This window comes from Nanorana parkeri, unplaced genomic scaffold, assembly GCF_000935625.1.
Source record: "Nanorana parkeri isolate BGI_ZX_2015 unplaced genomic scaffold, ASM93562v1 scaffold628, whole genome shotgun sequence".
Classification (NCBI taxonomy): domain Eukaryota; kingdom Metazoa; phylum Chordata; class Amphibia; order Anura; family Dicroglossidae; genus Nanorana; species Nanorana parkeri.
In genome coordinates this window covers 668127-683695 of record NW_017306896.1, presented here as the reverse complement: position 1 = coordinate 683695, position 15569 = coordinate 668127, and the positions used below count along the sequence as shown (strand labels likewise).

The 15569-nt window shown below is 42.5% G+C and overlaps 1 protein-coding gene across 1 annotated transcript in view; it reads right to left on the bottom strand.

Moving 5' to 3' along the window:
- Positions 1-15569, bottom strand: part of ACE2 (angiotensin I converting enzyme 2) — a 53678-nt gene that overhangs the window by 16025 nt on the left and 22084 nt on the right. The window contains exons 5-11 of the mRNA XM_018563056.1: positions 15056-15168; positions 11701-11809; positions 11495-11592; positions 10133-10302; positions 5873-6099; positions 2930-3074; positions 1792-1890 (exon numbers count right to left, since the gene is read on the bottom strand). Coding sequence (XP_018418558.1) covers positions 1792-1890; positions 2930-3074; positions 5873-6099; positions 10133-10302; positions 11495-11592; positions 11701-11809; positions 15056-15168 — 961 coding nt within the window. The remainder of the gene's footprint in view (positions 1-1791; positions 1891-2929; positions 3075-5872; positions 6100-10132; positions 10303-11494; positions 11593-11700; positions 11810-15055; positions 15169-15569) is intronic.

Sequence of the window (15569 nt, the reverse complement as noted above, 5' to 3'; positions counted from 1 at the left end):
GGACACAAAGTCCTCAATCTCTTTTTCTGCAGCCTCTATTCTAAATAAATGGAAAGTACAGAGGCTCCTCTCAGATCTTGGCCGAGCGTCTCTCTCTCTCCTCACCGCTCTTCATTAGTTCTGTGACAGCGGCTCTGTCCTCCGCCCCGGAACCCCGCTGGGGAGAGCGGCGGGAGGAGAGGACATGGTGATCTACCAGTGATCGCTACGCGATCGACTGGTAGATCGCGATCGACCTTGTGGGCACCCCTGCCTTACAACCATCGCAAAACTTACTTTTGTCTTGCGATGGTTGTAAGGTAATTTAAAAAATTTACCATCTGCCTAACTTGGACAGGCAGATCTTACTTGCGATGATCGTAATCATCAGCGGGGCGGGCTTCTGATGACCGCAATGCTGAAATGGGTGCTCGCAATGACTACGGATGGCGCCGTATCAAGTAAAACGTTGTATACAGATGTCATCAGCACTCCAAAAATGACAGAATACGTCAAGGTTTTAGTGAATCTTCATTTTTATTTTTGAAGTCACTTAAAGTGGAAACAGTAGCTCGCACGCCTTCCACACACCTTGCGATAATCGTATGATCGCAGGATTTCCCTTGATTATCGTACGATTATCGCAAGGTGTGTGGGCACCTTTAGGTGTATGGCCAGCTTTACTCAGCACTGCAGTTCAGTTCTCCATAGCACACATCTGCCCTAATCAGAAGTACTTAAGTAGTCTTCTGGGCATTTGATCTGTGCTTGATGAACAGGTTAGTCTGTCTGCCCATGTCTGGATTAAGTCCTGTCAGGGACAAGAGCACCTCCGGGTGGCACTGTGGAGCTGGAACCTGATCCTGCAGTTACAGTGCTCACCTGCAGGTGTCTTCCAGCAATTAGTCGCCACCTGGTGTTGCTCTAGGAGGGTATTTAACCGTTCCCTGCAGTTAGGCCTGTGTCACTGAATTGTTGCCATATCCTGTTTCCTGTAAAGCAGTTTCCTGTTTCCAGTAACCTGTTTCTGCCTTGGACCCTGATTCCTGACCCTTACCCCTGAGGTCTCCCGATCTGTGGCTCCCGGCCCTCCTCTTGTTGCCCTGCTCCCCAGGTTATGACCAGCCCCTTTATCTTCTGTGGTTGATTTGCCGTTTGTATATAGTGTGGCTCTTATCTGTTTCTTGTGGGCGGTGTCGGGATTGCCTGTGTTTATGTGGTTTGCTATATCTATTAAACTATTATTCACAAAGATTGTTATGGTATCTGCAGTGTGGTCACATATTTGGTGCACCTGTATAGGTACCTGCACGTGGTGTTGGGACACCCGTGCTCGGTATCACGGGTCCATTTGACTTCTTTTTGACTGTTCATGCTCTGGATTACTTCTGCAAATTGTTTGGACTGTGCGTTGTACTCAGCTTGTCTGTGCTTCCACACACCTTACGATAATCGTACGATCGCGGGATTTCCCGCGATTATCGTACGATTATCGTAAGGTTGTGGGCACCCTTACACTGCTATACTGTCTGCCCTGCCTGTTAGTTGGCTGTAGCCACTGGTGCCACAGAGGGTCCACCAAACTCTCTGACATCCACGAAGACAATGCTACTTACTAAGCTGTATCATTAACACATATCTTATGGTGCCTAAAGCTCAAGGAAGTCACATTGCTGCTGACTGAATTCACGTTCATATTTACACCCTCCTTATTTAACATGGCTAACTTATAAATGCATTCTTTGTTCAGCATGATATGGGTGCCCAAATGTTAGCAAATACAGTGTATCTGAAAGTCCTCTAATACAATACCTAATAAATGAATAATCATTAGCCACGTGGAACAGAGCAGCGGGATCGCAGTATGTCTCGTCATGGTGAACTGGCTCCACTACACCAACAAGGTCCCACCTAATAGAAAAATAAAGTGTAAGAGAATCATATAAACATAATACAATAGAGGCAGCAACACCCTGGTGTTATCCTGTTTAAAGTAGCAATAAACACACGTGGGCCCTCGTGTGGACTGTGATCTAGGATTCCAGGACACATACTCAGGGATCTTGTCTTCAGGGTTCATCATCATTAGACAGGGCTGCATCAGAATACTATGCTGCCCTTGTCCTTATATATAATCTGTTATATGTAAATGGAGTTCACACCATATGGAATGTATGGGGCAAGCTGTTGGAGGAATCATCCAGGCCTAATGTTTAGAGCCACGATGTGATTACACGTATGCTCAATAAAGAGCCAAAACATAAAAATATGATAGATGTGCATTACATGAGCTACAAATAGTGTTTTGATTCCTCTTTAAACTTTTTCCCTCCCCCAGATCCTCTTCTAGATTTATCCACAGACAGAAATAAGTTTAAAATTTAAAGTACACATTAAATTATGTATTTATAAACAATTTGCAGAGCCAGTCATCCTGTGAAATTGCATGTATATTCATTATGTGCGAACAGCTGCAAAAATGAATGTAACTAGTATATTTTCTTTCCAGGTGGAATGTAATATCAGGAAAATGCTGCATTATGGCCACTAGATGGAGCTGGCCATTATTTCTTATGCTCCTCAGCTCCGTCTAGTGGCCCTAGAGCAGTGTTTTCCTGATAGTACATTCCACCTGGAAAAAATATATATACGAATAACATTCCTGTTTGACTCCATTCACGCAAAACAGGTGTACGTGAAATTTTGCAGGACGAATGGTTCTGCAAATTGCTTGTAAATACGCCTCAAAGTGCACATTTTCATGGTATCCCCCCACTAACCCTGCTGCTGTAGCCACTAGCCTACTAATGTCTATACGGACCCAATTACAAATGTCCTGTACAACTAAGAAACACACCTTGATATTACTGCTGCTAAAATTAAATATCAGTTCTGATGAGAAACTATTTAAAGATGTCTTCTTTTATAACTGATATAAGCAAATGCTTACTTCATTTCCCACCATCTCTTCATCCACTGGCTCTTTGGGATTTCTCCTCTGAAGACTTGCCATCTCCACTGCTCCAGCATGTAGGTAAAAGGTAATGTGCCCACAATGGTGAGAGCTTGTCTGAGCAAGAAGTTTATTTCGGTTTCTGGAAGTCATATCACACACACACACGTTTTATTTAACACCCAGGAGATATATCTTAGGCATTTGTGATTTCTGTATTATTATAATATGTATTTTTTTTTAAATCACAGGGGAATGCAAATTGTGATTTTCAGTAACTATGACTCATCATAATGGTACATCACTGTGCATGCCTTTGTGTTATTTAACCAGCCTTGATAACCTATATTACTATGCACACTGACTGTATATTGTATTGTTATGTGATGCATTGATTAAATAAAAAAAAAATTAAATAATTGGAGCTACATTAAAAATTACTACGTTTAAAATTACTGTCCGAGAACGGTTGAATATAAAAAACGCACTGTATGTCCTGTGATTATTAACTGTGAGTCATTAGTGTAACATTTACCTAATGAGAATTTTGGGATGATGTCACATGTATAATTTACAAAACTATTGTCTGTATACACATCTGTACCCTCTACAGGCTATCATTAAATTAGACAGCTAGATGCCATTGCTCAGCAGAGGCAATAAGGTGCCCTTTTATCCATGTGATACAGATTCCAGAAAAAATTAAGGCTCGTCTAGATCAGAGGGTTTGCCACAGACTGTGGTCACATGAGTCCTTACCATTTGCATATTAAATTCAAAATCCAGTGCACAGGTCTGCGCTAGGTGGCAGTACGGGGTACAGATAATACATCAGCAGCGGAGGGTAGGGAGCGTTCGCTGAAAGGTAAGTATAGTGGGGGGTGGGGGGGAGAAGGGGCCACATTGGATGGGATAATTCCATTTTCCAAAATTCCCTTGCAAAAGTGGAATTACCCTTTACTAGAGCTTTATAACTAGGTCCCTTGTTTTAGTAAAATGCAGCGCCTATGTATCCCACCAGATGTCACTGTTTCATCTGTTCTTTTTAGGATGAACTGGCTAATTCTCAGCAGATGTGCTGAAAAACAAATGGAAATTTTATTCTAGTGCGTCTCAGCACAGAGCGGTAGAGTAAACAGGTCCTAATGAAAACAATATATTGAGCTTTCATGCCTACTACTGTCTTCTGTGGACAGAAGATGGAGAGCTGCAAAGCAAATGCTGTGTTTGTATGTAAATGTAGCCATATAAATCAATACTCCATCTTATCCCTGACATTGGAAAGTATTTGGCAGGCACAAAAAGGGTATGGGGTCTATTAATAAAAAAAAAAATTGCATAGCTATGTGAAACTCCATGTTCATTAATTCTGTGCAAATTAACCAGCTGTTGTGAGAATGGGGCAAAATTGAACTTTCTTAAAGTGTTTTTCCACTTTGGCAACCTATTTTATATTTGTATTATATTTAAAAAACTAAAATTGCTGTTTGCATAAAACATGCTCAATTCTCAAAGAAAACTTTTGCTCTGTACTGAATTTTCCTCTGGAATGCAAGGGGCACTGGCAGAACTACCATGGTCGCAGCGGTTGCAATTGCGTCTGGGCCCTGGCGTTCCGCCTGTTGGGGGGGCCAGCGATGAAGAAGAGGGCCCCCCTGAGATAGTGCTGCTCTGCCACCCGCAGCATGTACGGCTGGGGCATTGGGTGGGGCTGGAGAGGAGTCACTTGTTTAGCTGAAAGTGCAGCAGGCACCACCAGGCAGCACATTCTGCTGTGTGAGAGAGAGGACCACTTAGCCCCGGCCCCTTTCCACCGAGACGTGGAAGATGGTGCTGCCGGAGAGGTAACGTAAGTCTGGACCGGGAAGGGGGGAAGCTGGTGGTATTCTGCATTGCTGATTTTTATTATAATGTATTGCTGGGACTTGTAGTCCTGCATAGCTGGTGGTATTCTGCGATTCTTCATAATGATTATACAGCAATGCAGAATAGCATCAACTATGCAGGACTACAAGTTCCAGCAATGCATTATATTTTTAAGTAGGGATACACCACTGCCAATACTGGGCATTTTCACAAGTACTCATACTCGTGAAAATGCTCCGATACTAAACGCAGATACCGGTGTCCTGTTGAGAACGCCGACGTAGTCGAATTTGCCGACTTCACATCAGCGCTTGCGCACAGACCACTATTATCGAGGAAACTGGGAATTATTTACATAGTATTTCGTTTAAACCGTTTATTGTGACCGTTAAAGGAGAACTATGAGGTGAGTGCTTTTCACTCAGGGTTTGAACTTTTTGGCCTCTTGAAAGAGACTGCAGATAAGAAGCTGTCATGTAAAAACTATGTGGTGTTCCCCATCCTAATGGAGTATGGCATGCTCCCTCTGGGGGTCATTATGTGTTCCTCCCAGATGGAGTAAAGACTAAAGTTGCCAATACAATGTTCGAATTTCTACTGTTTTTTGAGGGATCCGACAAAATTCGCACAGTGTGGCGCTGTCAGCACCCTTTTGATCAGCATCCCTCGATCAGCTGATAGAAGGAGCTGGTCGGAAAATCTTCGATCGATCAGAGCCGGCAGCCAATGAGCTGCCCTCTCTGGTCAGATATTCTGACAGGGGACGGCAGCACCTTCATAATACAATGTAAACAGCGGGGATTCCTCGATCGACAAGCTGTTAGTGTTGATGGAGAAATCGGGTCTATTTTTTTTTTCGTTCAGCCCACGGGTTGAAAGAAAAAAAATAGATCAGTGTATGGCCAGCCTTAAAGAGAGAGTGAGGGTTCAGAGTTAGTTGATGAAATGGAGGAAAATAGACTGTTTGCTGTCTGCAGCTGGAGAGACACTAGTGGAGGGATTTTTCTAGTGGAGGCTAGATTTAAAAAAAAAAAAAGACCTGTATAGAAGTCCTAAACTGTGCTTGTAACTTACCAGCATCTTCCACAAATGATGGTGGCAATAGATTAAGTGATTTCAGGTGTTTAGGTGTAGCTGCCGATAGAGACATGATCTCGCCCACTGCTTCATGAAATCCTTCATTGGCACCATCTCTCAGCAACATAGGATGATGGTGATAGGCCATGTCATACTGGATATGTCCAAGCTCATGGTGTACAGTGAGGAAGTCCTCCATATTTATCTTGGTACACATTTTTATCCTAATAGACAAAAATACTATTCATGTTATTGCTCTCTAATTAGAAACCAGAAAAAGGAGTACTTTATGAGAATATCATACTGGAGCAAGAAAAACATTTAACATATTTATTAGTAGAACTACAATACAATAGATTTTTTTTACAGCAGAGCCTGTGATTAGCAACTCACCTTGAGTAGCGTACATATCTTCTTATAAAATTCAAAGATCTAAACAGGAGCCCCCTCGCGTATAATACAAAGAGTAATTCAAAATCCAAAACTTCCCATCGCACTCCTGACCGGAAAGATATTCCCCACACACAGGGCAGGTGCGGCAGTGACTGCAGACGCCTCCACAGGTAACAATGAACAGATGGTAAGTCACTCGCACTCCACTATAGCTTCCAGTCAATCTATTTATTGACTAAATGGGGCAACATTTCCATACAACGTTTAGGAACCAAAACGGTCCCTTCATCAGGCTAATAGAAATTGCCTGATGAAGGGACCGCTTTGGTTCCGAAATGTCGTATGGAAATTATTGTATGGATTGACTGGAAGCTATATTGGAGTGAGAGTGACTTACCATCTGTTCATTAATACAAAGACTAAATCTCCTGTAGTCCTTGAATTGTGAATGTGAATAAAACAGGGTAACATTTAGTCAGTCCTAATTTTGATAACCTTACTAGAACCTCAAAGAACATAGAATGAAAATTATATTCAGTGATGTGAGCAAATAGCTAGTGAACAAATGTAAGCACTAATCACGATTGGCGTTCTAAACCTATGGAGCCAGGTGAAACTGCACCCTTTGTTTTACTGCACGAGGTCCAACAGTTTTGCAAGAAGGGGACTCCTGGTTTAAGGATTATAGGCTGGTTTTGGACGGTTCTTTGTCACATAGGTAATAGTCAAAAAGGTTGTGCAGAGGGGGTTTCTTTTTTTACCATCTGACACTGCTGACTTTTATATGTGGGTGTGGCCACTAAAGGGTGTGGCCACTGAGGGGCGCTGTGAAGCTTTCTCGCACAGGGCGCCTAAAGGCCTAAGGCCGGCCCTGTATGGGAGGCTACCATCCTGCCTGCCTTTCATTAAATTTTACAATGAACATTATAATGTATTATGTATTTATGTACATCATAAAAAACACAAAACCATGGGATTTTTTTAGGTGTCCGTATGTGACACACGAAACAATAAACATGTAAAGTCTAAAACATGAATTTTATTTACAGTTCTACATAAAACATAATTCCATCAAATTCATTAAATGCGTAAGGAAAATGTAATGTACAGCAAATAACTGATATGAACAAATATTCAATATTGCCATATATGTGCCTTTTACCATCTACCTATTAGTAATTTACAGTCTGTGATATAAGTCGACAATCACTTTCTTGCACAATTCACCGATGGTGATACCATACACAGGCAAAATCGATCCCCTCCAATCTCAAATACAGGCTCTAACAAACCTAAAGTTAGGTGACTAGGCCAAGTCAATATTGCTCGGCATACACTATGACACATTGCTTTGGTTGGATTTGATCCCAGTCATGTCTTGTTATACTGTACTCCTTAGAAAGATAAGAGACTCCTTTCTAAGAATGCTGAATATGCGTCACCCTTAAATGAACAAAGAGTAACCTGCAATCAGAGATGCAAATCTCACGTCGAGTAACCTCATTCCATTCCAAGCTAAAATAACCCAATACCCATTATCAAAATGTTTTTATACTGGGATGGAATGAGGTTACTAAGCTTGGGACTGCCATTTCTGATTGCTGGTAATCCTTGTTTCCCTAAGAGTGACACATATTCAGCAAACTTCTTAGACAACATTCTCTTATTTTTGTATGGAGTATACCAATAAATTACAATAATTACATCAGTTAAAAGATCACTGGGATTAAATCTAATCAGCCACAGGTATGTGTTACATATAATAGTACATGTCTTGCAATTACGAATTCTAGGCACTTAAAGTAGTATTAAACTCTCAAACTTTTTTCAATAATGAATCTAGATCAAACAAATATACACTGCCCAGCAAATTATTATTTAAATTTAAGCCCAAGCCCTGCAGTCATCATGTGTTCCAACTTTCTCAGTTCTACTTCCCTTAACTTCCTGTTGAGTACAAGATCAGAAGGAACAGAGCAGTCTACTGCAGCTGTCCATGTTACTAGTTTGGATCTGTGTTTGTGTACTAGCTCTATCTGTGTTTGTGGAAACACACCCAACTAATTAGCGCACACAAGGGTGGCTCCATAAGACCCTACAAGGGAAAGGAGCCACCCTAAATCAGAATATCAGGGCCATTGTTCAGGGGACCAGTTGATTCTGAAGGAAACTAAAACTTTTAATCAACAAAGAGCAGCATCCGTTGTAAGTGATTTAAGCAGCATTTCAAAAAGTTGAAAACCTTTTGACTTTAATATCAATGTAATTTACCTTTTTCTAAAACCTGTATTTAAGGGTGCATTTGGGGGGTCCATCGCTTCTGTTCTGCTGTATCCCACACAGCCCCCCCACCACGGGGGAACAATTTTGCCTGTGTATGCAGGGCCGGATTTCCCACAAGGCCACAGGGACCTGGCCTTGGGGCAGCAGGGAATAGAGGGGCAGCACAGCCACCAGGCAGGTATTTTTTATTTTTACATTTTGCCCTACTTCGGGCAAGCAGGGCTAAAAGTACAGCTGGGAAGCTGGTATTTTTAGTACAAGTGATCCCAGCGATGTTGCTGAGATCACTTGTAATATGTGTGCAGCTCCGTCCCACCCGCCGCCCCTTCTATGGTCTGGGTCCGCCCCTAATTCACCTGGCTGCCTCTCCCAGCTGGCCTCCTCCCTTCCTGCCATGGTTTTTGGGGGCACTGAGACTACAGCACATTCATTCACGATGAAGAGCGGGGAGCAGTTCTCTGCTCTGCTCCGTGTAAACACTGAGAAGAGAGAGCTTCATTCGCAGCCTTCCCATCTCAGCTGTCACAGGAGTTCCAGCACAGTACTGTGCTAGAACTCCTGTTTTGGAGGTGACAGGTTCAAAGGTGAAAGAGAACCTGTCACCTCCAAATGCTATCACAGAGGGGCTTGTTAGCTCCTATGTGATAGCAATAAAGTTAAGTGAGTTAAAAAAAATGGATAAAAAGTAAAAAAATTATAAGAAATAATTAAAATAAAAAAGTGATAAAAAGTAAAAAACAATAAAAATAAAATTATAAAACATAATAAGATAAAAAAAAATCTTAAAAAGTAAAAAAAAGAATAAAAATTAAAAAAGTTATAGAAAAGTAAAAAAATATTTAATAAAAAATAAACTAAAACCAACCCTGTTGCCCCTGCCATCTGGTTGCCATTCTTCATTAGGGGGAGGGTTTGGCGGGTAGGGGGACACATTGAGGAACCCGGCCTTGGGGCAGCAGAGAGAGTAAATCCGGCCCTGTGTGTATGGTTATTCACATGCACAATTTGAATGTAAGTGTCCCATTACTTTGTATGATGTGTTAATAAATTGTTTAAGATTTGTGTGCACTTATATGTATTTAATTAGAAATATTATTCTAATGACGTAACAGTCATTACCAACATCTCGTCTATAAACATTGGTTCTCTGAGAAATAGTCTTCTGACAAATTATACATTAAAACAGGGATGCACAAATCCCAAGAGCCCCGTAGCCAATCCTCTTTAAAAATAACTTCTGCTTCCTAACTTTTGAGTTTTTCTCTAGTTTAGCCTTGGAGCTGGAAAAGTATCAGCACTTGTACTTGTACTGAGTACGAGACCTTGGTATCTGAACACCCCTATTGTAGACCTTTACATGTTTATTGCTTTATGTGTGACATACTGACGCCTCAAAAATCCCTTTGTGAAGTTTTTGGACATGCTAATTTGGTATGTGGCGTCCAGATGGTACTGACCTAGGCACAAGACACCCTATAGTGGAATAAATGTGGTACACCAAATCTGGATCAGATCACCCACTGCCATGAACATGGCCTGATCTTCAGATGTATAAGTGATTAAAAAATCATAGTACAGTACCTAAAATCATCCAGTCCCAGATCCCAGGCTGTTGGGTGGCATACAGCTTTTCTTCCATCAGTAGGCTCCACCAGCATAGATTTATTCCAGAAATTGGCATTTAGAGCAAAGAGGTTAACAGATTTGAAAAAATTCTCAGCCTCCTTAAACATTTTGTCCACTGTCCATCCCTAAGATAATTTAAAAAAAAATAATGGTAGGTATTATCAAGCACTGTACATATTAACAAAAAATATAATGAAATTAATAATTTTTTTGATATGTGTGTCAGTGAGCCCTCCAGAGAATTTCTAACTCTAGTGTTTCCAGATACATCTTCACCAACTCTTCCATCCTCCATACTGCTACAATTTTTATATACTTTTCTTGTTTAAACCTCAACTCCAGACAATGTTTTTGTTTTCTGTCTGTGATCCCATTGGGATATTTGTGGCACCCGTATAAGAAATGCGGGGAGTGGTTGTGGCAGGAATGGAGGGATAGCAAGAAAAACATTGGCAGAAGTTCTAATTTCTGCTCAGTTTGCTAAAAATGTTTTTTTTTCCCCTCCGTGGTTTCTGTCCTCGTCGGGGAGATTCCCCATCTATTCTTGTCCTGATAGGATATGAAGGTAAATCTCCACAATAGGGACTCACATAGCAATAGAAATCTGACAGGGGCTCTAACAAGTAGTAGCAATGCCTTCATCTTCCTTTCTGTCCAAATGGCCAGAACCATATTTATTCAAGCATCATGCAAGGTTACCCCCATGTAGTTTATACAAGGAACAATCAATGAGCAAATGTCCAGTCCCCATAGACCATTTGTACTGGAGAGAATCACTAAGGCTCGTAATAATGGCAAAAAATTTGATACCCTCCACATAATGCATTTATATGTAAAGAAATCATGTGTCTAAAATATTACTTGGTATGTAAAGGCAAATGTTTTGTTTTAGTTTTGTATTGGGGGAGGATAGAAAACCTGTCAAATTTGTACTGCTATCTACAGTATGTCCCTACTGGGGAGATTCACCAGGGGAAATAGAAAATGTCAGCGTTGTCACCAGAGCAAGAGGTGAGGGTAAATTGTCCAAAGGGGACAGCTGTTTGGTGACAACTGTCTAATGTGGGAATCCCTCTCACGTTTGGGAGATTACCTCTAATTGTCTGTTGCATTTCCATGACAGGAAGTAAAGGGAAATCTCCCCAGCGGGACACAGCAAAAATAACCTAATACGGGTTTTAAACATTCCATTCTCTGTCAAATACAAAAAAACAAAGTGGCTATACATACCTTTTAACATAGATTGAAAAAATGATATACATTAAGCAGATTGAATTTAACAAACATTAGCGCCATCTACAGTTATGTTACAGTTACCTGGCTGACCATCGTAGGAGTCACATCAATGCTTTCTTTGTCTGGATACGGGACTGTTAGAGGGTAGAGATTCGTCCAAAATCTGCCCCACATGTCACCTACGATGACATAATATTATGTTAGTGTGATTTTGATGTCTTATTACCAGAATTGTATCAATATAAGTTGTACATAAATAACACAGAAGAACAAGAAGAATTATGTACCTAGTAAATGTGCAGGTAGACCTCCTGTAGAACTTATGTACTGAGCTCCATAATGCTTTTGCAGATGGCCTCTTACATAAGCATGGAGCTCCTTGTACAGTGGCAGGATCTGAAACCACAGCAAATGATACAATCTGTCATTCAGTCTCAGCATTTTGTTTCAAACATAAATAAATAACATTGTGCTACTGTTACAAGAGATTTTAGAGCTGATCATAAGACCTTGTCATATAATGCCTACATTTTATCTAGCCACAACATTAAAGTGATATTAAAGCTTTCGTTTTTTTTTCCTTTAATTGTTATCACTGGGAGGCTGTCTTTATTGCAGATCTTTTTTTTTTTTACATTTCTCAATTCCTTGTTTTCTAATGGTCCCCACAACCTCTCTTCCACCGCCATCTGCACGGGTGCCACCAGCAGCTAAGCAGCTGCTGTGGAGGCAACCGTGCGCATGCGTTCCCAGTCGTGCCTGCAGTAGTTGTCCAAAAACACACACAGCCCTGCGGCCTGCCACGCCCCTCCTCTCCGCCCAACAGTTCGACTGGCGCAGAAGGAGCTTATGGTTCCTCTGCCCTCAGCATCCTCCCCCGCAACAAGGCAGTTTGGGCCAGAGGATTGCTTCGGGGATCAGCGGCGGTGACAGGTAAATGTGGGGGGACGGGGCAGTCAAAAAGGTACTGGGCATTTTTTACCGTAATGCAGAGAATGTATTATTAATGTAAAAAACGCAGAGCCTTTAGTACTTTAGTACTACTTTATGCCGATAATTCCACAGTCAGTTTTGATTACATAAAATGCATTCCTGGATGTTATGATTTCTGACTGTTTTTATACACTGCAGTGTTCTGTGCTGGCATAGCTGAGTAACAGCCACAACCCTCAGCACACAGACTTGTATTGCTGAGAAGGGGAGGGGACGTGTCAGATCAGCTCAGTTACTGACAGCTTATAACTAAGTGCAGTAGATCTAATTGCAATGCCTATTGGACTGTGCACTCCTATTTAGACATGAATAACTGCTATAATAGGAAGGTGGAGGTAAGTACAATGCCTATCTAATGCCATCTTTTCCTGTGACTTTAAACTGATAATAAATAACCATCACTATACAATACACAATATTTCATATTCCATTTATTGCTTAAAGAAGAACTCCGGGCAAAATGTTGAATAACCTTTGCAGTGGGGCTACCACTGCAAGGGCTAACTGCTCATTTTGGAAATAAAAACGTTATACTCACCTTATCCCGTGAGCCAGCTTGCTCTTAAACCCAGGGCTGCCATCAGGGAGGTACGGCCGATACTCATGTGAGGGGCCCGAGCAGCCTGGGGGACCCGGGACCCTTACATGGGTGTCGGCCGATGGCCATACAGGTGACAGGGGAAGACATGGAGGCGGCCGGGCCCCTGCATTGTTGGAGGTGGCCAGGCCCTGGCAGCTCCAATCCAGCGGCTTCAGAGGAGGCTGGGGCCCCAGCAGCGCCTGCGGTGTTCTGATCTTTGGACCGGCAGGATGTGACATCACGTCACTTAATTTCCGTCCGGTCCGGTGGCAGAGGAGGCCAGGCCCCAGCAGCAGAAGCAGGCAAGAGGAGCTGGGAGGGAGATGCGCCCCCGACCAGCCCACCTGAGACCCCTGCAAAGCTCATCATAGAGAGTCTCAGATGGGCTGTGCAGGGTCACTCTCAGGTGGGCTGCGTAGGGTCTCAGTTGGGTCCTGAGACCAGCTTGTTACTAAGCTCCGAGTCCAGCGTGTTACTCAGCCCCTAGTCCATCGCGTAAAGCTGTATAAGGGGCCCCAAAATTTCGGATGGCTGCCCTGCTTAAACCGATCCTTCCAGCCTCGCTCCTCTTCCACTGCAACGGTCTGAGGTCCTTGGGTCATCATGTTCTATACACAGTGTGTATAGGACATGAGCACACTGAGTGACATACCATCGCTGCAGCAGAGGAGAGTACAGGCAGGAATGAGCTTGGAAAAGGCAGGGTGGGCTCGGAGAATCGGGTGAGTATAACTTGGTTATTTTCCTCCCTAGACTAACAGAGCAGTTAACCCTTGCAGTTGACCCTTTGTCCAGAGCACTTCTTTATTTAGTATATAATACATCACAGCTATTCTCCTTGTGATGTGAGAGTCCTGATTTTGAGCTAAAAAAAAAAGTGATGGGTCATTGTCACGGATGGGAATTGTGCCCATCCGTGACAATGTAAATTGCCTTGTCTTGCATTGGGGCTGTGCTGGCAAAGACAGCTAATTTTGGGCTCTGCATGCTAAGTAGTGTATAAGTGTAACACTTCCATGTATTTATTACTTCTCACAGAGATCACAGAATTGCCTCTGACAATGCCTTCATCTTCTTTTCTGTCTAAATGGCTAGAACCATATTTATTCAAGCATCATGCAATGTTACCCCCTAAATCCTAGACTGAGATTCTGACTCAGTCCCAGTCAGAAGGCAGTCCCAAGGCAGTCAGCTTGCACCTCTCTCGCCATCTGCTCCAGCTATGGAACGTCACTCAGGGTGCTCACATCTTATGCATAAGACATAATGACCTCAGTGGTCCTTAGACAACCAGAGCCCAGGGGAGAAGGGGCTGTGGGGATGAATCTTTCTCTAAAGCAGGCCCGGCGCTACCGCAAGGCAAGTCAGGCGGCCGCCTGAGGGCGCTGCAGGGTGAGGGAGGAAAAAACAGGGCATTTTGACAAGTACTTGTACTTGTCAAAATGCCCCGATGTTTGCGCTATGTTTTTTTTTCACTTACCTTCGGTGCGGGAGAGCAGCGGCGAGTCAGTGCTGGTCCAGTGGGAGGAGCTCCAGGTGGGGTCCTAATTTAGCTGGTCGGCGACTGCCAGAGGATCCCGACACGCGCGGCACCTCTGGCAGTCGCCGGCCAGCTAAGTTAGGACCCCACCTGGAGCTCCTCCCACCGGACCAGCGCTGACTCGCCGCTGCTCTCCCGCACCGAAGGTAAGTGGGAAAAAACCCCAAAAAACATAGCGCAAACATCAGTCATACACAAGCTTTAGTAGAAAACTACAGTGATCAGATAAAGGAGGTAAAATCAGCTGCTTAGAGATCATTGTGCAGTCCTCCTCCCCTTGAAAGTGCTGGAGCTGGATTGCACTTGCAGCTAGCTTACTAACTTCTTCTGAGCTTCCTTGTTTTCCTCTGCATAATAATTTTTATTAGGTAGAACCATACACCACTGAACATGCCTGTAGGCATGAGAAGACAGATGATCTCATGCCAATGGGTACTGCCAGCAGGAATGTGTTGGGGGGAACAATGAAATTAGAAATCTTGTGCAGGTCACTAAAAGTGCTGGATTTAGCCATTATCTGTACAATTACCTGTTGAAAAGTTGTCTCCACATCTAATATTAGATCATCTCGGCTGTATTTATATTTGTCTGTAGCCAGAGTTTCATAGTTTCCTCTCCAGTAATCTCCATAATCCTGATATCCTGAAACATGATAAATAAGCATCAACTGATATGATAAGAACTAGATTTTCCTTACAATATGTAACCCCTCTTCTTTTATCATTTGCACACAGACCTGTCCCCTGCTGCTTATTATCCTTATCTGTATGCATATTGTCTGACTGTTTTCACATTGATTTATACCACCTTATATGCTTAGCAGGCTGAAAAATATAGACTTACAGGATCTGAAGTCTAAAACCATTTTTTAGAATCAGGATAACTTCTGAGATCTCATTTTTATGAACACATGTCCTATATGAACACATGTCCTTTATGTAAGCGGAGATATTTTTTATAGGAAACAATTGCATAAATTATACAGAATAATATTTACTATGCTGAAAACTAAAATGAAAGGCGAAGCAGAAGATCAGCATTTT